At 38.8% G+C, this 22,052-nt stretch overlaps 2 protein-coding genes across 5 annotated transcripts in view; one reads left to right on the forward strand and one right to left on the reverse strand.

The window, feature by feature from the left end:
- Positions 1–22,052, forward strand: part of NEK1 (NIMA related kinase 1) — a 210,494-nt gene that overhangs the window by 79,568 nt on the left and 108,874 nt on the right. For all 4 annotated transcript variants that reach the window (XM_082843558.1, XM_082843560.1, XM_082843559.1 and 1 more), the window contains exon 17: positions 10,426–10,528. In XM_082843558.1, the coding sequence (XP_082699684.1) occupies positions 10,426–10,528 (103 nt within the window). The remainder of the gene's footprint in view (positions 1–10,425; positions 10,529–22,052) is intronic.
- Positions 12,689–13,415, reverse strand: LOC309963931 (large ribosomal subunit protein uL22-like). The gene has a single exon (XM_082842473.1). The coding sequence runs from the start codon at positions 13,290–13,292 to the stop codon at positions 12,738–12,740; it is 555 nt and encodes a 184-aa protein (XP_082698599.1). The 5' UTR covers positions 13,293–13,415; the 3' UTR covers positions 12,689–12,737.

Raw genomic sequence — 22,052 nt, forward strand, 5'->3', positions numbered from 1 at the left:
TAAAGAAATATAAATAAAAATTGTTAGATGGATTAGTCATTGGTTAAAGAATTATATTCAGAGGATGCTGGTTAATATTTTGATGTCCAAATTAAAAAAGTTTTAGAAGTGCGTCCTCCTGTAACTAATCTCCATTTTTAAAGAGGACATAGAAAAAACATTCAAAGGATATAGTCATATTTCCAGAAGACATAAAGTGGAAAGAAATAGTAGATATGTTGTATGATTGATCAGGAAACAAAATAATCTCAGTAGACCATAGCTACAACTAACTTGATTTAGAGAAAACTTAATGGGAATTTGATATAGTTTTGAGTCTGAAAAATTATCTGACCAAATAAATATACCCTTGGAAAAGGTGTGTAAATAGCATACACTAAAAAGTTGAACTAATGACCTTTCATTGCCTCTTGGATCAAATTGCAGCCCCTAAGTGGCCTGCAGGGTCTCTTGGAGGCCTGTGTACTTCCTTGGCCTTATCTTCTGCTCTTTCTTTCCAGAGTTCTGGGAGTGCAGACTTAAAAGACATGTTTTTCCTCATCCTTGTTCCTGTGTACCTGCTGCTCCCTCTGCCCAAATTTTTGCCTGGTTAATTCCTACTTACTATTCTGGCGTTGGTTTAGGTTGACAGGTACTTACTAGGTCTATAAAATGAAAAATAAAATAAAATTGGAGACCTGATGGAGGACTTCCAACTTTTAATTTGCCAAGTAAGCTCATTTAAAAAAAAAATTTCTCAGCCCTAATTCCATCCTTTGGTAAAAGAATGAACATTTTAATATGAAAAAAGTAGGGTGACACAATCTTAGAATGCAGATTATCCTTTGGGATTAAATAAATTTGGATTTGTGAAAATTGTATTAGTCGTTTCTTTATGTTGTTGACAACTGTTGAAAACTCAGTGATGAGTGACCACCGGTTAGGGGACGTACCCAGGCTGATCACCATGCTCTTCCGAGCCTCAGCTAGCTGTGGTCTGGGCTGCTCTCACATCCCGCCGTGGGTCTCCTCGTGAGGCTTGAGCTGTGAGCCGGAGAGCCCCCTCGGTTGCTGCTTGGATGGCTCCTCAGGGAGCTGCTCGGGCACCCCCATCACTGTCGCCATCACCACCACTGTGCCTCTACCGCTGTCCTCATCTTAGGGCTTTTATGTGTAACGTTAGTATAACCAGGTTTCACACAACTCTGCCTTGGTCAGCAAGCCATTTTGTCTCGTGAGGGCAGCTTTACAGCTCTTTCTTCTTTCAATATGTTCGTTTTACAGTTCAATATTAAGAAGTCAAATTTATTTATTTTATTTCCAGATCCTGCTAAGGTATACACTCCAGTAGGTTAAATTAGGGAAAGAAGCAAGTTAAAACGCGTTGATAAATCAGCCAGTTTAAACACATTTGAAGGATTTGCTTCTCCTGCAAACTCCTTGTGAATGAAAAAGAAAAATAATAAAAAGCTTTCAAACTAGTATAATTATATATTGCTATAAGAATAAAAATGCCCTTACCTTTTATAACTAGTAATCATTAGTAAGAGAAGAATTCAACTATTGTGTGTGTGATATGCTCCTAACTTCATACTTACTAATACCCACTGCCTCATGTTTACGTATGTATTGTAATCCTTTTCCACTGTCGTAGATCAATAACTTTTCCTACTCCGTCACACTTAAAGTGTTGTCTTTTTTTTAACATTTTAAAATTTATTGGTATAAAGTATTCCATACTGAAAGCAACAAATGAACAGAAGTCTGTTTCTCCAACTGTGTGAACACACAAGTGCCATTAACAATGAAGCAAGCTGTATATTCAGCCTGGAGAATTCAATGGGTCTGCCTTCTCAATCAATACTTTCATTTTAATGTCATTCATATCCAGGAATTACCAATGCACCTTGGTACAAGGACTCATTTGTTTGCAATCTGGTGTGATATGAAATTATTCTAAGACAGACTATCTTTTAATATTTGGTACACATTTTAAAAAAATTATTTATTTATTTATTTTAACATCTTTATTGGAGTATAATTGCTTTACATTGTTATGTTAGTTGCTGCTGTATAACAAAGTGAGTCAGCTATAGGTATACATATATCCCCATATCCCCTCCCTCTTGCGTCTCCCTCCCACCCTCCTTATCCCACCCCTCTAGGTGGTCACAAAGCACCGAGCTGATGTGCTATGTGGCTGCTTCCCACTAGCTGTCTATTTTACATTTGGTAGTGTGTATATGCCCATGCCACTTTCTCACTTCATCCCAGCTTACTCTTCCCCCTCCCCGTATCCTCCAGTCCATTCTCTACGTCTGCATCTTTATTCCCGTCCTGCCTGTAGGTTCTTCAGAACCATTTTCTTTTAAAGATTCCATGTATATGTGTTAGCATACGGTATTTGTTTTTCTCTTTTTGACCCACCTCCTAGAGAAATGGATATAAAGACAAAAATAAATAAATGGGACCTAATGAAACTTAAAACCTTTTGCACAGCAAAGGAAACCATAAACAAGACGAAAAGACAACCCTCAGAATGGGAGAAAATATTTGCAAACGAAACAACTGACAAAGGATTAATCTCCAAAATATACAAGCAGCTCATGCAGCTCAATATCAAAAAAGCAAACAACCCAATCCAAAAATGGGCACAAGGCCTAAATAGACATTTCTCCAAAGAAGACATACAGATTGCCAACAAACACATGAAAGGATGCTCAACATCACTAATCATTAGAGAAATGCAAATCAAAACTACAATGCGGTATCACCTCATACCAGTCAGAATGGCCATCATCAAAAAATCTACAAACAACAAATACTGGAGAGGGCGTGGAGAAAAGGGAACCCTCTTGCACTGTTGGTGGGAATGTAAATTGATACAGCCACTATGGAGAACAGTAGGGAGGTTCCTTAAAAAACTAAAAATAGACCTACCATATGACCCAGCAATCCCACTACTGGGCATATACCCTGAGAAAACCGTAATTCAAAAAGAATCATGTACCACAATGTTCATTAAGTGTCATCTTTGCATGCCAGTGTTTTGCTTTATTCAAAGGCATTTATTTATTTTACTTCCTTTAATCCTCAAGTTCCATTTTAATGCTGTTTCCTTTGCTGAAGTCAAGAAAGCTCACATATTTCCTGATTTTAAAATAGTGGCAGCCGGCCATCCTGTCGTCCCCCTTTCACTTAGGATTCTCAGCCAAATGTTCAGACCTCTTTTTTCTCTCCCTTTCGCTCAAGGAAAAAGAAAACCTGAAGGAAAATCGCAAGTGGCTTTTTGGTCTTGTTTTTCTGCTTACCAAGGGGATATAGATTAACTTTAGAAATATTGGAAGGTATCAGTAGGTGTTAGAAACAGGAGAAGAAATCACTGCTCATCCTGCAAGGCAGTCACTATGAAGACTGTGGTCTATTTTTGCATCTTTTGTTCATATTTCTTTTTCTATAGTTAGAGGAGATCAAATCATGCACAAAGTTTTATCTGCTGGGGTTTCTTTTTTTTTTTTTTTTTGGTATCTGTTTTTATTTAACATTTTTACCATAAAAATTTTCCCATGCAAAAAATTGTTTTCATGGGACTTTTGATGTCTGTATTCGATTCCAGTGCTGTTAACTATAGTTTATATAGCAAATCCTCTAATATAATACATTGTAATTTTTCACTTTTTTGAACACTTTGTGTTTTGAACATATTTTTTATTATTATTTCTGTAGAATACAAGCTTAGAAGGGTAATTCCTGGATTAAAGGCGTTGCTCTGTTATGTTCTGTATGAAGGCTCTAGAAAGAAATATTACTGAGTTTATTGAATTTATGAAATTAAATTTATTTAACTAAATTTATTAACTAAATACTACTAATTTTCTTTCTACAAAAGCTGTGCCAATTTATGCTCAATCTAACAGTATATGATTGTGCCCATTTTATTGCCCCCCGACTAGTACCAGTTACTCTTAAGAGCCAAAGAAGTTTTTGAAAAATAAAAATTTTAAATTAAAGTAATGGAGGAAATGAAGTTTTCACTATATTCACTACTGGTCACACAACAGAATATTGACAAAGCATGTGCCCATGAATGGTGATGATGAGGATGATGATAGTGACATAAACATAGGAGCTGCTGCTGGGTTGCGTACTCTGTACCAAGACCACCGCGGAGGGATTTACATGCCTCGCCAGTTCCCGCTACCTGTGGATTGTGTGCTTGTGGATTTGCCTGCTTGCTAAAATTTATGTGTCGACGCACATCAGTACCGCAGTCCCTTCACGGTCATTCCTGGGCATGTGCAGAGCTCCAGGGACTTTGAGTTGCCCAGTGCGCAAGTCCCAGCTGAGCGGGAGCAAGGCCAGCTCTGCTTTCCTGTTTCAGCGCTCATGAACAAATGTACTTTCATAGTCTGCTCAGCTGCATTTTCTGCATTTTGGGGCATTTTGCTGGTGATTTCATTGCTTAAAATGGCCCTCACGCCTTGTGCTGAAGTGCTGTCTGGTGTTCGTAAGTGCAAGAAGGCTGTGACGTTCCCTTATGGAGTAAATATTTGTATCAGAGAAGCTTCATTCAAGTGTGAGTTACAGTGTTGTTGGCCGAGAGTTCAGTGTTAATGAATGGACCGTGTAATAAGGTGTCTTTAAACAGAAACACACATATAACCAGGTTGTATATTAATCCATTGGCGAAAATGTTGTAGCAAGAGGCTGTCAGGAGCCTAACTCTGTAATTCTCCTCGGGGTAATCATTCAGTATGTGCTAATTCATATTCACGGTGACTTTATACAACATAAGTACCAGGAATAATGAGAGTTGATTATTATTAGCTCATCTAGTCATCACCAGTGCTACAAGGCACGTATTATTGTTCCTAGTTTTATAGATTAAGAAATTGATGTATGATAAATGACTGTATAAATAACTAATTTCTTGAAGGCCACATAACTGTTTATTAGTAAAACCGGGAGTTGAAGTTGGACAGTTTGGTGCCAAAGTTCACTCACTTAACTTTTGTTCCATATTGACTTTACTAAGCCTTGAAACATTTTATGAGGAAAATTAGAGAAGCTGGGAAAATTTCGCTGCCTTTAAAGAAAGCATGCTTAAAGGAGCAAGTTCAGAAGAATTGGATGGCTTGTCTCGTAGAAGAGGAATTAGATTTCTTTGTATTTCCACATTGTAGAAGTACTGTGATTAGAAGTAAAGAGGCAGATTTCCATCCATTATGAGGTGTGTTTAGTGGATGGGCTGTTGTGGGATTTAATCAGTGCTCTCAAACTGAAAGTATTACACTAGGGGTTTGAATGACCATGTGTCAGGGATATTTAGATGGGAATATGAGAATACTTTATTCAGCAAGAAGTTGGATTAGTTAATACTCAGGGTCTCCTCCAATTTGAATATTATGATTTTTAAAAAAATTTTAACATCTTTATTGGAGTATAATTGCTTTACAATGTTGTGTTAGTTTCAGCTGTAAAACAAAGTGAATCAGCTATACATATGCATATATCCCCATATCTCCTCCCTCTTGTGTCTCCCTCCCACCCTCCCCATCCCACCCCTCTAGCTGGTCACAAAGCACTGAGCTGATCTCCCTGCGCTATGCAGCTGCTTCCCTATTCTTTTGTTGAACTTTTTAGTACCGTTGGCATTATAGAGCATTTTCTCCACACTGTCATAACTTCTGGTTTTTATAACTTGTTTGTTATTGTCATATGTAATCAGTTCATTTCCCTGATTCAAACTGAATCAGCAAACTGAAATCTATAGTCATCTAAGAGTGCTTCAGGTTATCTTTTCCTCATATTTTAGATAACCCATATTTGCTTCTTCCTTTTTCATGGTGTTATTTTTCTTCTTCCCTTTTTATCAGTAACTCTGGCTCCGACTTTGCTTTTTATATCCATGTCTTGATAACACACATCAATTAGCATTTTTTTTTGAAGACTAACTTTTTATAGCAGTTTAGCTTCACCACAAAACTGAGGGAGACGGTACAGAGATTTCCCACATGCTGTCCCTATACCCGTTGTCAGCGTCCCCCACCAGAGTGGTATGTTTGTTACAACGGGTGAGCTTATATTCAGTTAGCTTTTAACGTTAGAACCTCTATCACGTGAGACCATCTTATGAAACCATTGCGTGCCTCTAATCATTTGTATTTTATTGAGCTTTTACTTTTCCGAATCTTTTCCTCTGTATTGCTTAATTTGAGTAAAGCTGACAACAATTCCGTTCCCTCAGATAGACATTATGCTGCTTAAACAGAGGAGGGAGCTTAGTGAATACACCCACAACATCCTTTTTTCATTTCATTAACCCTATACCACCCCAACTCTTCTACCTTAAACCATATTGACTCATTTTTCATTTCTCGGATTATTTCTGCTACCTAGATTGCTGCCATTTTTATGTTGCTTTCACCTCTTAAGCAAATCCATTTTTAGTCATCTTTCAAAATTTTTAATTTCCCTTAGTAAAAGGTTTGAGCCATGGATATGAGGTATCTTACCCAGATCTTTCCATTTATTCATACATTTGTATAAAAAAAAGAAAATAATTTCCTTTTTTCTCTTGTCAGGATGAAAAAGAGTTTGTCTCATTATTTCTTTTTTACCCATTTTAATGTCTCTGTATTTCACTTTCCAGATTCCTAATTTCTTACTGTATATTTGTGGCTTATATAGTATTTATATTAATCATTCCTTTACTATTAATCTAGATTAATGTTCTACTAATTTTAAGTGGCATAAGCTTGGAACTCAAAAGATATGGTCTATTTAATTTGTTTAGAAAAGAGTATACACATATAAATTCTTTTATTTATTTATTTTTGGCTGTGTTGGGTCTTTGTTGCTGTATGCGGGCTTTCTGTAGTTGTTGGGTCTTTGTTGCTGTATGCGGGCTTTCTGTAGTTGTGGCGAGCGGGGGCTACTCTTCATTGCATTGCACAGGCTTCTCATTGCAGTGGATTCTCTTGTTGCGGAGCACAGGCTCTAGGTGCGTGGGCTTCAGTAGTTGTGGCACTCAGGCTCAGTAGTTGTGGCTCACGGGCTCTAGAACACAGGCTCAGTAGTTGTGGTGCATGGGCTGAGTTGCTCCACAGCATGTGGGATCTTCCAGACCAGGGATTGAACCCGTGTCCCCTGCATTGGCAGGCAGATTCTCAACGACTGAGCCACTAGGGAAGTCCCACATATAAATTCTTACTAACATTTAATGAAGAGAATGACTATTAAGTTAATTGACTATTTCCTCTATCCCTATGAGCCTTGCACATGTATATAGTTTGTGCTCACAATTCAATACAGTTTTACTACTGAAAGGGGAATAAGAATATGAGAATGGGTTCTTCTTTTGGGTATGTATTAAGTAGTAAACAGAAATGCATGTGAAAAATGAAAATAGTATAGGTTTTTAAATATTATAAGGAATCATAGAATCAATTAAACTAGTTTTGTCCTTTATTTTTTTAATAAGGTATATTACTCTGATTGATTTTTATATGTTGCACCAACCTTGCATTCCTGGAATTCTGTTTTATACATCTTATATCTTCAAAGACAGATGTAATATTGGTAAATAGTTGACACTCAATAAGTATTTGTTTAATAAATGAGAAGATAAAAGAAATAATGGTAAGCAAAAATCACTACAGGTTTTAAGTTTGTGATTGAAAGCAACCAGTTATATATACTTGCTTATTTAAACCAGCTTAGGAAAAAACTATTCAGTAAAGCAAAACTTATAGATTACATAAATAAATAGAATGGATAGTACTATATTTACATAAATGCTGTGAACATTCTTTAAATCAAAGCTGTTATGTGTATGATCAGGTTCTTAGTAAAATATTTCTTTGTAGCTGAATTATTTGATTTAGTGAATCAAATCAATCAGTGAATATGAATTAACATATGCTGAGTTGGAGCCCCAGACTGACAAACATTGGAGATACTCAGTATCTTAGAATGGGAAATCAAGCATAAAAACTTTGTAGAAGTTTTACTTTTATAAAGGTTAGAAAAGGAAGTCAGTGCAGTCAGGATACAAAGCAGAGATTTTATCTAATTGTATATGGTGGTGTAAGCGTCCAGGACTCCTCAAAAGAGCCTTATCAGTAGATGTACAGTTTCAGATGACATATCTGAGCGTCATACTCTCCGAAAGTTTATCTGTCGTCTTTAGGCCCAGCCTTATATAAATGGGGCTATAGCAGACCAGAATAACAGCCTTGCCTATATATTGAGCTGGTCAAAATGTTTGTTCAGGTTTTTCTGTAACATACAGAAAAATGAACGTTTTGGCCAACCCAGTATATGAAGGAGATTTTCCTAGCCTCAGCAACCAGAGAAGAAAAAGAAATGAAAGGAATCCAAATTGGAAGAAGAGAACTAAAACTGTCACTGTTTACAGATGACATGATACTGTCCATAGAAAATCGTAAAGACGCTACCAAAAAACTACTAGAGCTCATCACAGAATTTGGTAAAACTACAGGTTACAAAATTAATACACTGGAAAGGCTCTGAACCAGCTATAGAGATTATCTAATCCTAGAAAATTCCAATGATGGAGTTTCACAAGAATATCTTTTAAGCACTATGAAAGTTAAATGAGTCTTGGGCCACTGTCTTCCATAGCTTTATGGTAAATCAGATTTTAAATTTCTACCATTTAATTTCATATTTAAGATTTTTACATGTCTCAGTACAGTTGACCCTTGAACAATATGGGGGTCAATCTGCATATACTTGTAGTCAGCCCTCCATATCTGAGGTTCCTCTGCATCCATGGATTCAACCAACCATGAACATGTAGTGCTGTAGTATTTACTGTTGAAAAATATCCGCATTAAGTGGACCCACACAGTTCAAACCTGTGTTGTTCAAGGGTCAACTGTAATTGTTAACAAAACACGTAAAAGAAATGACTATTTGGGGGTATGAAAATCAGAAGTGTTTAAATCTACTGGAAGAGAGAAGGCATTATTTCATATATTTTTCTGAACATAACTTAGTTATGGTCCATCACAGAGGCTGTAGGAATTTTGTGTGCCTTCGTAGCCAATATCTGAGAAGTGCAGTCAATAACTTTCTCATCTTTCTTCCTTACTCACAAAATTATTGCAGTTGATACTATGCAATGAGTTCTCTGTTTACGGGGGGTGGGTTTTGTTTATTTTTGTATCTTTCCTAGTACACGGTAACAGATACAATATATATTATAAATTTATTTATTTATTTTTGGCTGCATTGGGTCTTTGTTGCTGCGTGGGCTTTCTCTAGTTGCGGTGAGCGGGGGCTACTCTTCGTTGCGGTGTGTAGGCTTCTCATTGCAGTGGCTTCTCTTGTTGTGGAGCACAGGGCTCTAGGCACGTGGGCTTTAGTAGTTGTGACACGTGGGCTCAGTAGTTATGGCTCACGGGCTCTAGAGTGCAGGCTCAGTAGTTGTGGCGCATGGGCTTAGTTGCTCCATGGCATGGGGGGTCTTCCCAGACCAGAGATCAAATCTGTGTCCACTGCATTGGCAGGCGGATCCTTAACCACTGCTCCACTGGTTAGGGAAGTCCCACACAATATATATTAGATGTTCAAAATGTCATTGATATTTTTTAGTTGTCGTCTAAGGCCAACATGTTTACATTCTCTCATAGTTGTTAGAGGAGGATACAGAAACATAACTGGAAAAGATGGAAACAAATAAGTGTGCTTTTAGTTTTCTCCCCTAATCTATCCATTTTTCTTTCTTTTTTTTTTTTTTGCATTACGTGGGCCTCTCACTGTTGTGGCCTCTCCCATTGCGGAGCACAGGCTCCGGACGCACAGGCTCAGCGGCCATGGCTCACGGGCCCAGCCGCTCCGCGGCATGTGGGATCCTCCCTGGCCGGGGCACGAACCCGCGTCCCCTGCATCGGCTCTGAACCACTGCGCCACCAGGGAAGCCCCATTTTTCTTTTTAATAGTTGTGATATTCAAGGAATTCAGATTTTACTTTTTACTGCAGTTTTGAAAATTCACACAAACTCTTCCTTATTTTTGATGAGCTTTGAAGTTGCTACTCTGCTGCTTTAATCTTACTTCCATACTGATTGATATCTTTGATGCAGAGTTCTGAAATAAGCTTACCTACTTGGAAACTATTGAGATTTTTCTGTAGGTATAGTCTAAAATCATTTTATGTGTCTATAAGTAGAATAGATTAAATGAACATAGCAGTGGAAATTTTACCTCTATTTAAAATAATAATGTCTCCAATTTAAGTGGTAGATTCTAATATATGTGTAGCAATTTCTTCATTACAGAGGAAGATTTTACTTCATATCAGCCTTCATATTTTGCAAATATCTCTAAAGAAAATATGTAGAATAAGTGTAAATTTAAACTTTCTGAAATATTTAATGTTCAGAATTTCTAACTTTGCTATTTGTCCAAATTCCTCAGGCAGAAGGGGCAGCTGGCTGTGGAAAGAGCAAAGCAGGTAGAAGAGTTTCTACAGCGAAGACGGGAAGCGAGGCAGAACAAGGCTCGGGCTGAGGGGCATATGGTAGGATTTTGTTTTTGAGATTTTTGAACATGTTAGTATTCAAAGTGAAGGTCTGGAACAAGGTAGGTATAAACGCCAAGAGTCGTAATCCTTTATAAACATTTCCTCTGAACATTTGCAGAGCATTTAACCTCTCTTCAGCTATTTCTTTTATGCGAAGCGTGAAATTCTATTGTTCCTTGGTTAATTGAGAGTAAGTTTGTAGCTGTATCCTTCCTTTAAAAGAGTTGAAGTAGGTATAGCAACCCAGATATTTATATTAAATAAATAAGTTCTTACATTACTTTTTTCTTCCATTATGCTTCTGGTTTTAAATACTTTTTAAGTAGCAAAGAATTGTAGAAGAAAAATGGAAAATAAACATTTGGGTAAATATACATGTAACTGTGCATTTACTCAAAAGTAAATTAGGAACAAAAGTATTTTAAAGCCTCTAATTATTCCAGTTAGCTGAATTAAGTCATGTACATAAGAAAATATTAATAGTTTTAGATCATCGTTTCAGTAGTTAGTAGTTTTGACTTGCAGGGGTAGACAAATGCCTTTTCACCTTTTGTCCACAGAACAAATGGTGATTGTCAGGTCAGCACCCGTGAAGCATCATGCTCACGTAGGAAATAGGTCAATTGTATGGCAGTATGTTTTCTTTAGACTTAGATTTACTGTATGTCCATAAGTGATATCTTTATGAGTTAATTAATATAATTATTCCAATTTAGGATTTTTTTTCTTTGAAATAATATCACAGAAAAATAGTTAAATGTTTTAATGGTTACCCTGTATATGTGTAACACCCATGAGCTTGTTTTTCTAATACCTGGAATTAATCTGTATTTGTATCCTCTCTGTAGACAGAGGAGAACCTCCTTTGTTTTCCCTTGCCCTATTTCTCCCATGTTAGTAGCATCTGGAATTTTAGTTACAGATTTTAAAAACAGTTATTAGACTTACCAAGATTTACACATTTCTTTCCTCAGCACAGTTCCTTGTATGCTACTGTCCTCCCTCAGTTTGTCTTCATGATGGAGACTATCCTCTCGTAACCTTTTGGAGAGAAACTGTCAAACATATGTTGGGAAGGTCCTTATTTTGTCTTCACACTTAAATGTTAATTTGTAGCGGTGGTCTGCTGGTGAATTTGCTTAGCATTTATATGTCTGAAAAAGCATTTTGTCTTCTTTTTTGAAAAATATTTTTGCTGGATGTAGTCTTACAGGTTGAGAGTTCTTTTTCTTTCAGTTCTTTAAAGGTGTTTCTCCACTTACATCCTGGCACGCCGGTTCTGACCAGAGGTCTGCTGTCATTCTTAAATTTTCCTCTGCGTGTAATGTCTTTTCTCTCTGACGGCTTTTAACATTTCCTCCTTATCACTGGAAGTGGATTGATTTAGATGTATCTTGGTGTAGTTTTCTTCATTTTTATTTTGTTGGGGGTTCATTGAGCTTCTTGGATCGGTGGATTTATTGTTTTTATCAAATTTGGAAAAATTCAGCCATTATTTCTTCAAAATCTTTTTCTGTTCTCCTCTCCTTTTTCCTCTGGGTGCTCAGTAGCCATATGTCAGCTTGCTGATGCTCTGTTCATTTCTTTTTGGTCCTTTTCCTGTGTTTGGTTTTGGGTAGCTTCTGTTACTGTATCTTCAAGTTCATTACTCTTTTTGTCTGCTTTGTGTAATCTGCTCTGCTCTTAATCCCATCCAGACACTGTATATTTTTCATTTCAGATACTGTATTTTTTAATCTCTTAAAATTTATTTGGGTCATTTTTATACTTTCCATGTCTGTCTTTATAATACTTACACTTTTCTCTACCTTGTTGAACATATGGAATATGATTAGAGTCGCCTTTTTAATGACCTTGTCACTAATTCTATTTTCTGTGTCATTCCTGAGTCTGTTTGTTGACTGATTTTCTCTTCATTTGGGTAATCTTTTCCTGCTTCTTTACCTACCTGGTAATTTGTGGTTGGATGCCTGGCATTGTGTAATTTATCTTGGATTTTTTTGTATTTAAATACAAATGAACATATTTATTCTGCGATGTAGTTATGTTACTTGAAAATAGTTTGAGTCTTTCAAGGTTGATTCTGAGCTTTGCTAGGCAGGTGGAGAACAGCCTTTCGTCTAGAACGCACTTGGCGCCACCACTCAGGCAGTACTCTTTTTTGTTGTTGTTTTTTACTTTTATTTGCATTTACTTTTTGCAGCATTTATTCCGGGGCCATAAGTTTTTGTTTCTTCAATTTCTTCGGGGATATCTTTTTCTTCTGGGCAACCTCCTCTTCTGCTTTAGGAACAATCTGGTTTTTTTCAGTGAGGATCATCTCAGTGTGGCAGGGAGAGCTCACGTATAGGTTGATCCAACCATGAGCTCTGTAAGTCCTGCGCCGCGTCTTGGGGGCTTTGTTCGCCTGGATACGCTCAGTGACCAGAGAATCTACATCTAAGCCCTTAAGTTCAGCATTACTCTCTGCATTTTTGAGCATGTGCAGTAAAAATTCAGCATTCTTTTTGGGCCACCGACCCTGCGTGCAGCCCCACTGTTTGGCCTGGGCACACCTACCAACTCCACCATTGTAACGACGGAATGGCACACATTGCTTCTTTAAAGTGACATCCTTCAGATGCTTGGTGGCTTTTCGGATATGCATACCCTTAATGGCCTGGGCCGTTTCACAAGTGTTCTTAAAGTGAACACGAAGATTTGAACCTCTCGACTTGCATGATTTTGTGGGGTTTTCTGGGTCAAGTGAATAGCGAACCATTTTTAGAGGTCACCTCAGGCTGCTTACCGGAAAAGCGAGGCAGTACTCTTGATGCTCTGATGACGGATTGGTGGTACTCCAATGCTCTGTTGATTTGGAGGCCTTTCTAGTCTGGCTGTTGGAAGTGTGATGTGTTCCCAGCCCTCAGTGAGCCTGAGGGATTGGTGACGTCATGGTAACCGTCCCTCAGCAGGAGACTCAGGGGAAACCTCTGCAGATTCCAGGACTCTCTGGGCAGCTCTCTCTTCCTTGGTACCCCTTCCTGCAAATGGTACTGCTCTTCAGCCTCCCAAGCTCTGGCTGCTGTTTCCCTGACTCAGGACACCCTCTCCCTGTGCTGCAGCCTGGAGACTGGGCAGTTGCTGAGCTTACCTCACTTGTTACCCTTCTCACAAGGATCACTGTCTTGTGCTGCCTGTTTGCCAGTGTTGGAAAATTATTGTTTCATCTACTTTGTCCAGACTTGTAGTTGCTGAAGGTGGGAGGGTAGATCTGGTCCCTGTTACTCCACCACAGCTGCAAGTGGAAGTCTTGGCTGGTAGTTTGCTGGGTGAAGAAATGTGGGTTGCAAGCTCTCCCCACCCCACCTTGAAGCTGCTGCCTCATCATGGTCTCATTGTCGCTCTCAAGTCTTGTGACATCGTTTTCCTTCACGTTCCTCTGTAAGAGGCTTTTCCTCTCTGAAAGCTTTTGGCACCGTTTTTCTGCCTTCCGTGTTCTGAAATATTGCTTGAGTGTTCTCGGTATTTTTAATTGACCTGTCATGACTCTAACCAGATGCCTTCAGTCTGAGCACTCACCTTCGGTTCTGGGACATTCTTAACTGACGCTTCTTCACATATTGCTGCTTCTCCTTTTTCTCCTTAAGAACTCCGTTAAATGGATAGATTGGAACCTCTGCATCAAATGTCTTTTTTTCTGTACTTTTATTTCATCTTTTTTATCCCTTTTTCCCTTCTTACTGTTTTGGAAGGATTCCTGGGCCCAAATTTCAGCTCGTAAAATGTTCTTTTGTTTTGTCTACTCCGCTCTTCAGCCCATCCAGTGATGTTTTCTCTTAAGTTTAGAAACTTGTATTCTCATGTCCATGAATCTTCTTAGTTTTCCTTGAAAGCTCCGTGATCTTGTGCTCATTTCTCTAATGATACTTTGGTTATCATAAGGTCTTGTTCTTAGTGCACTCTTGGCCATGTCACCTCGGTGTCTTCAGTTTTTTTTTTCAGCAAGTCTGCTCCCTGTTTCATGGTACTGGCATCCCTCATACATTTAGTTTTCTTGCTGGTGTGTTCATGTTTGGGGGTGTCTATTTTACCCTTCGTTGCCTCTGTTTGGGTGGCCCCCTGGCGGGATGGGCACGTGTTGCTGACCTCTCCTCTGTTCAGTTTTTCATCACAGTAGAGGATGGGTGGGACACATTGCTGTTCGGCCAGGCAAATACATGGCAGCTTACTTTCTGGGCATTGGAGACCCCACCTTCCTGAGTGTCACCAGTCACCTGGAGCACCGGCCTGGCCTTTCAGTCCGGGCTCTCTCATCACTCGTGTCTGAAGGGAGCTGCTCGCGGAGATGGACAGTGTGCTGGGTGACCTCTTCTTTAAGCGCCATTGCTGCTGTTCCCCTCATGCCCCGGCTGCCAGCTCATCGCAGAGCAGCCTCCTGTTGCTCACACCTGCTGCCGAGGCCTCTTCCCTACAGGCTGTGCTCATGACGCTTCTCATCTTAAACCCACGTGTGTACTTTCCTTACTTCTGGGTTCCTTCTGTTCTTGGGACTACCCAGAGTTTCACTTGTTTGGGAGTGCTGGTATGCATTCACTGAACAACTTCTCAAGTGTAGAATTTTGGAAGAAGGGGAGGCCATGGTCTCACTGCAATCAGATATTAGTATTTTCATTTTGTTGTTTCATCATTTTTAAAAGATGTGCTTTAGAAATCAGTGCATTTTTGACGGTGATTTTTATATGACTTTCCAAGATTCGTTTTGTTAACCTGTATAGAGTTTCTTCATTCCCTAGATGACTATATGTATACGTGAAACTTTACTTTAGAAAAATGTGGCTAAAAAGTGAAGAATTTCTACTTTTCAGTATGTTTGGGTGGATGCATCGTATATTACTTTCTTTATTCACTAATACAACAACAAGGCAGTGTGTTAAACACTTTGGGGGTAGTAGGTTGATTAATTGATTAAAGATGACTTAATTAAAGCTTACTCAGATATAGTTTCTCTCTGGAATAACTTAGAGTCTGGTGTTAGACAAGACTATATATTCTGGAAGCGTGAGGTACAGAATAGAGGTGAAAGCTGAGGTTAGCTGTGGGGATTTTAAGATTTTAAGTTCATACAATTTTAAGTTCTAAATTGGAACTTTTTTATGATGAGGTAGAGGGGTTGTTTAAAATAGGCCTCTCCTTTTCCATGCTGTATAACACAAATTACCATAATGTAGTGGCTTAAAGCAACACAAATTTATGACCTACAGTTTCTCCGGGCCAGGACTCTGGCACGTTGTAACAGTTCTCTGCTCCTGGTCTCCTGAGGCTGAGGTGGATGTGTCAACAGCTGTGTCCTCAGCTGGAGGAGGCTCAACCACCTTCATCGACCCCTCAGGGTGCTGGCAGGACTTCCCTCCCTGCTGCTGTGGAACTCAGGCCTCGCTGTCTGAGAGCTTTGACTGGGACCATGTGGCCCCTTCATCTCAGCGTCAAAGAACTCGCTGTGCATCAACCCCCCCACCTGCCGCTTCTACAACCAGCCAGGAAAACTGCATTTAATGGTCAGCTCACTGGTTTAACGTCCCTCATCCCATTTATCGTGACCTAATCCTGCGGGTACAACCCATCAGACTTGCACACCTGGGGAGTGGGTGTGGGTATCAGGAAGCCTTGGGGGTCTTCTCCAGGTTCTGCCCGTCACAGTCCCTTTGCCTGTGACTTAGAGGCCGCGTCTGGGGATATAGACAAGGCGAGGGGGCGGAGCTGTCTCGAGCCCGTGCTTGGTGATGGAGAACGCAGCCCAGGCGTCCACACAGAGTCTTGTAAGAAGTCACCTGTATTAACATGAAGTTTAAATACAGTGAAATTCACCAGTGTTGGGAGTGTATCTGGATGAGTGTTGACAGGTGTATGTAGTCATGTAACCACTGCCACAACTGCAGGACAGCACCATTCCATCATTTCTTAAAAGGTTGCTTCTCTTGCCACCAGAGAAAAAACTGTCGGTATGTGAGATGATGGATGATAACCAGACTTACCGTAGTGATCCTTTCTCAGTATATGCGTGTATCAAGTCATTATGTTGTACACCTTAAACTAACAGTGTTGTAAGTCAGTCGTGTCTCAGTAAAACTGGAGGAAGATGTTTCCTTGTGCCCCGTGACAGTCAATCTTCTACCAGCTGGAGGCAACCACCGGTCTGCTTCCTGTCACTGTGGTCTTGTTTCTTCTAGAATTTCATGTAAAATTATTATACAGTATATAGAGTTTTGAGGCTGGTGTGTATCAGTAGTTCTTTTTTATTCCTGAGTCATATTCCATCATGTGGATGTACCACAGTTTGTTTGTTCAGTCCTCAGTTGATGGGTATTTTTGTAGTTTCTAAAAGAGATGCTTTTAAAGCTCATGGGAGTAGCCGATCATTAAATTCCCTCAATTATATGCTTCCCATGCTCCCACAGAGCCCTTCTTTCTGAGTGGGCATATCCCTCTTTATTACCTGTAACTCAGTTGGTGACTGTTTTTTCTCTCAGACTTCTGAACACTGCTGGAGAAAGTTAAAGCTGTGATGACTAGTGTCAGATGGGTTTATGGCCTCTGGTTTCAGCAGAGCTTCAGTCCTTCTCGGCTGTCCTCTGAATCTCCGTGGTCAGCAGCCTCTCCTGTTGCCCACAGTGGGGACTTTCCTCCATGGTTTCATCCTTCTTCCCTTTCTGTGAAGATAATCTACATCACCGAGAAAATTGGGCTTAAAAATCCCACATTTCGTCACATTTTCTGCCTCCATACTTATAAACTTATGCATAATTGTGCCCAATCTATCCTTGTTTTCTCCAGTCTCAGAGAAGGATATAACTTCCTCTGTTCAAAAGTAATCTTCCTGTTCCATCCTTTTTGATGATTATAATGCTGGTAATTGTTCACATTGGTCGTTTACTGGGTGCTGATGTGTCAGGCTTAGTTCTAAGCTCTATACCTGTACTCACTCACTTGTCACAGCAGTGCTCTGAGGCAGGTTCTGTCGTCTTCCCATGTTACATCTCACTGAGGCAGAGGTGGAGAAGCTTAAGAGATAGCTTGAGCTTTACAGCAACCAAATGATAGATTACATCGTGTTTAAATCCCTGCAGTCTGACTGGTGACCTCAAAGTCTCTGTCAGTTACGCAGACTACCCTCCTAACTTCCATCCTGTCTAGCTGCCTTCTGGACATCATTTCCTAGCAGTCACTTTGGTACCTTATTTTTAAATTTTCCTTTTATTATGTAAATCATCATACAATAACATGAACTTTATTTTTCTTCTCCAGTTCTATGAATTTTAACACAAGTATAAATTCACGTACCCACCACCACAGTCAGGATACAGAACCATTCCACCACCCCAACACTCTCTCGTGCTCTCTCTCAACATAGTCATGCTGTCCCCTCACCCCTAATACCCTGAAAGCCACTGTCTATTCTCCATTACTATGGTTTTGTCTTTTCAAGAATGTCTTATATGGTATTTGTGTGTGGTATATATAATAGTATGTAACCTTTAGCGGTTGGCTTCTTTCATTCACCTTAATGCTGTTCATCCAAGTTGTTGCATGTATCAGTAACTTTTTGCTTTTTGTTGTTGAGTGGTATTCCATTGTATGGATGTGCTACAGTTCATTTATTCATTCACCCACCAAGGGACATTTGGGTTGTTTCTAGTTTTTGTTAATTAATAATCAGTGCTGCTTTGATCATTCATTTACAGGTGTTTGGAGAAGAGTAAGTTTTTGTTTCTCTAGGGTAAATTCCCAAGAGTGGCTTTTCTGGATCATGTGGTAAGTGTAGACTTGAGTTCTCAAAAGTCAGCCATTTGGCAGAGCACTCGCACCTTTTTGCCTTCTTAGCATCAGTGATCAAGAGCACCCATTGCGCCACATCCTCATCAGCATTCGGCATTGTCGCTCTCTTTTACTTTGGCCACCTAATCTATGTATAGGGGTATCTCATTGTGGTTTGATTTGCATTTCGCTAAATGTTAATGATGTTGAATCCCTTTTCGTGTGCTTATTTGTGATCCTTGTAATCCTCTTTAGGGAACCGTGTGTCTGAGTAATTTGTCCATATTAATTGTGTTGTGTTGTTACTGTTTTGCTTTGAGAGTTCTTTATATTCTGGACAGATCTTTTATTGGGTAAGTGATTTGCCAGTATTTTCTCCTAGGTGGCAGTTTGGCTTATCATTCTCTTAACAATATTTTTCACAGAGCGCAAGGTGTTAACTTTGATAAAGTGTACGTTTTCAGGTTTCTTGTTTACGGATCATGCTTTTGCTCTATCATGTCTAAAAACTCTCTGCCTATCCAGTAGTCATGAAAATTTGCTCCTATTTTTCAAAAAATTTTTATAGTTTTATTTTTAACCTTTAGACCTATGATCCATGAAAGAATATGTTTTTAGTGTGGTAAAATACACAAAACATAAAATTTTCTGTCTTAACCATTTAAAAATACACAATTCAGTAGCATAAGGTACATTCACAGTGTTATCTTCCTTCTGCTTGATTTCTGTTTATTTTGCTTTTTTCTGGTCTTTTAAGGTTGAAGCCTAGATAGCTGAGGGTGAGACCTCTTGTCTAATATTGATATTGCATGCTGTAAATTTCCCTCTAAGCACTGCTTTAGTTGCACCCCACAAATTTTTCTGTGTTCTATTTTCATTTTAATTCAGTTCAAACTTTATTGTAATTTCCCCTTGAAACATCCTCTTTGGCCCATGGATTACTTAGAAATGGGTTAATTTCCAAGTGTTTGGACATTGTCCTACTTTTTTCTGTTACTGTTTTCTGGTTTTATTTTATGATCAGAGAACATACTTTGTAGGACTTCATTCAGTCATTTTACATTTGTTAGCGTTTGTACTTTGATCTAGAATATGATCTATCTTCGTGAATGTTCCACATACACTTGAAAAGAATGTGTACCCTGCTGTGGTTCGGTGGAGTGCTATATGTTTCAATTAGATCCAGTGAGTTGATGGTGCTTTTTAGTACTTGATCCATGCTGACATTATGCCAACATTGTTTGATACTGAGGTAGGAGAGTGGAAGCCTTCAGATATAATTGTAGATTTATCTGTTTCTCCTTTTAGTTTGGTCAGTTTTTCCTTTCTTTCTTTCTTTCTTTCTTTTTTTTTTTTTTTTTTTAGAGAGCATACACATTTAGAATCGTTGGGGTTTTAGAGTGAATTGACCTTTCTTACCAAAATGTAATCTCTTTTTGTTTCTCATATTACTGGAGGGGTTCGTTTTTGTTTTTGTTTCGCTGTGTAACAAATTAGCACAAGTTAGTGGCTTTTGACAACATGTATTTGTTATCTCATTTTCAACTGCATGAAGGGTCGGTGCCCCAAACCCCTTGTTGTTCCCGGGTCAGCTGTAAACGCTATTTTACTGTTTCAATTTGGAATGTAGAAATTTTTCCATCATGTAGGTACCCTTACCCTCTCCCCTTTATGCTACAGTTGTCTTATATATTACGTTTACATAAATTTAAAGCCTCTTTAGGCCGTGTTATAAATTTTTCTTACAACTTCAAACATGTTTAAGAAGGCAATAGGACAGGAATACTTTCTAATAGTTACACAAATATTTACCATTTTTCTTGCTATTCACTCATTCCTAATGATCCAAGTTTATTCTTATATAATTTCTCTCTGCCTGAAGAAATTCCTTACGCAGTTCTTTTTTTTTTTTTTTAACATCTTTATTGGAGTATAATTGCTTTACAGTGGTGTGTTAGGGTCTGCTTTATAACAAAGTGAATCAGTTATACATATACATATGGTCCCATATCTCCTCCCTCTTGCATCTCCTTCCCTCCCACCCTCCCTATCCCACCCATGCAGGTGGTCACAAAGCACCGAACTGATCTCCCTGTGCTATGCGGCTGTTTCCCACTAGCTATCTACCTTATGTTTGGTAGTGTATATATGTCCATGCCACTCTCTCACTTTGTCACAGCTTACCCTTCCCCCTCCCCATATCCTCAAGTCCATTCTCTAGTAGGTCTGTGTCTTTCTTCCCATCTTACCCCTAGGTTCTTCAAGACATTTATTTTTTCTTATATTCCATATATATGTGTTACCTTACGGTATTTTGTCTTTCTCTTTCTGACTTACTTCAGTCCATATGACAGACTCTAGGTCCATCCACCTCACTACAAACAACTCAATTTCGTTTCTTTTTATGGCTGAGTAATATTCCATTCTATATATGTGCCACATCTTCTTTATCCATTAATCCAATGATGGACACTTAGGTTGTTTCCATCTCCTGGTTATTGTAAATAGAGCTTCGATGAACATTTAGGTACATGACTCTTTTTGAATTATGGTTTTCTCAAGGTGTATGCCCAGTAATGGGATTGCTGGGTCATATGGTAGTTCTATTTGTAGTTTTTTAAGGAACCTCCATACTCTTCTCCATAGTGGCTGTACCAATTCACATTCCCACCCGCAGTGCAAGAGTGTTCCCTTTTCTCCACACCCTCTCCAGCATTTATTGTTTCTAGATTTTATGATGATGGCCGTTCTGACCGCTGTGAGATGATATCACATTGTAGTTTTGATTTCCATTTCTATAATGATTAATGATGTTGAGCATTCTTTCATGTGTTTGTTGGCAATCTGGATATCTTCTTTGGAGAAATGTCTATTTAGGTATTCTGCCCATTTTTGGATTGGCTTGTCTGTTTTTTTGTTATTGAGCTGCATGAGCTGCTTATAAATTTTGGAGATTAATCCTTTGTCAGTTGATTAATTTGCAAATATTGTCTCCCATTCTGAGGGTTGTCTTTTGGTCTTGTTTATGGTTTCCTTTGCTGTGCAAAAGCTTTGAAATTTCATTAGGTCCCATTTGTTTATTTTTGTTTTTTATTTCCATTTCTCTAGGAGGTGGGTCAAAAAGGATCTTGCTGTGATTTATATCATAGAGTGTTCTATGTTTTCCTCTAAGAGTTTGATAGTTTCTGGCCTTACATTTAGGTCTTTAATCCATTTTGAGCTTATTTTTGTGTATGGTGTTAGGGAGTGTTCTAATCTCATACTTTTACATGGACCTGTCCAGTTTTCCCAGCACCACTTATTGAAGAGGCTCTGCTTTCTCCACTGTACATTCCTGCTTCCTTTATCAAAGATACGGTGACCATATGTGCATGGGTTTATCTCTGGGCTTTCTATCCTGGTCCGTTGATCTATATTTCTGTTTTTGTGCCAGTACCATACTGTCTTGATTACTGTAGCTTTGTAGTATAGTCTGAAGTCAGGGAGCCTGAATCCTCCAGCTCCATTTTTTTTTCTCAAGATTGCTTTGGCTATTCGGGGTCTTTTGTGTTTCCATACAAATTGTGAAATTTTTTGTTCTAGTTCTGTGAAAAATGCCAGTGGTAGTTTGATAGGGATTGCATTGAATCTGTAGATTGCTTTGGGTAGTAGAGTCATTTTCACAATGTTGATTCTTCCAATCCAAGACCATGGTATATCTCTCCATCTATTTGTATCATCTTTAATT

Source organism: Leucopleurus acutus (assembly GCF_964270905.1).
Source record: "Leucopleurus acutus genome assembly, chromosome: 7".
Taxonomy (NCBI): domain Eukaryota; kingdom Metazoa; phylum Chordata; class Mammalia; order Artiodactyla; family Delphinidae; genus Leucopleurus; species Leucopleurus acutus.

Excerpts from the sequence above, each read along its gene's own strand:
- LOC309963931 (XM_082842473.1), bottom strand. The coding sequence starts at position 13,292 with ATGGTTCGCTATTCACTTGACCCAGAAAACCCCACAAAATCATGCAAG.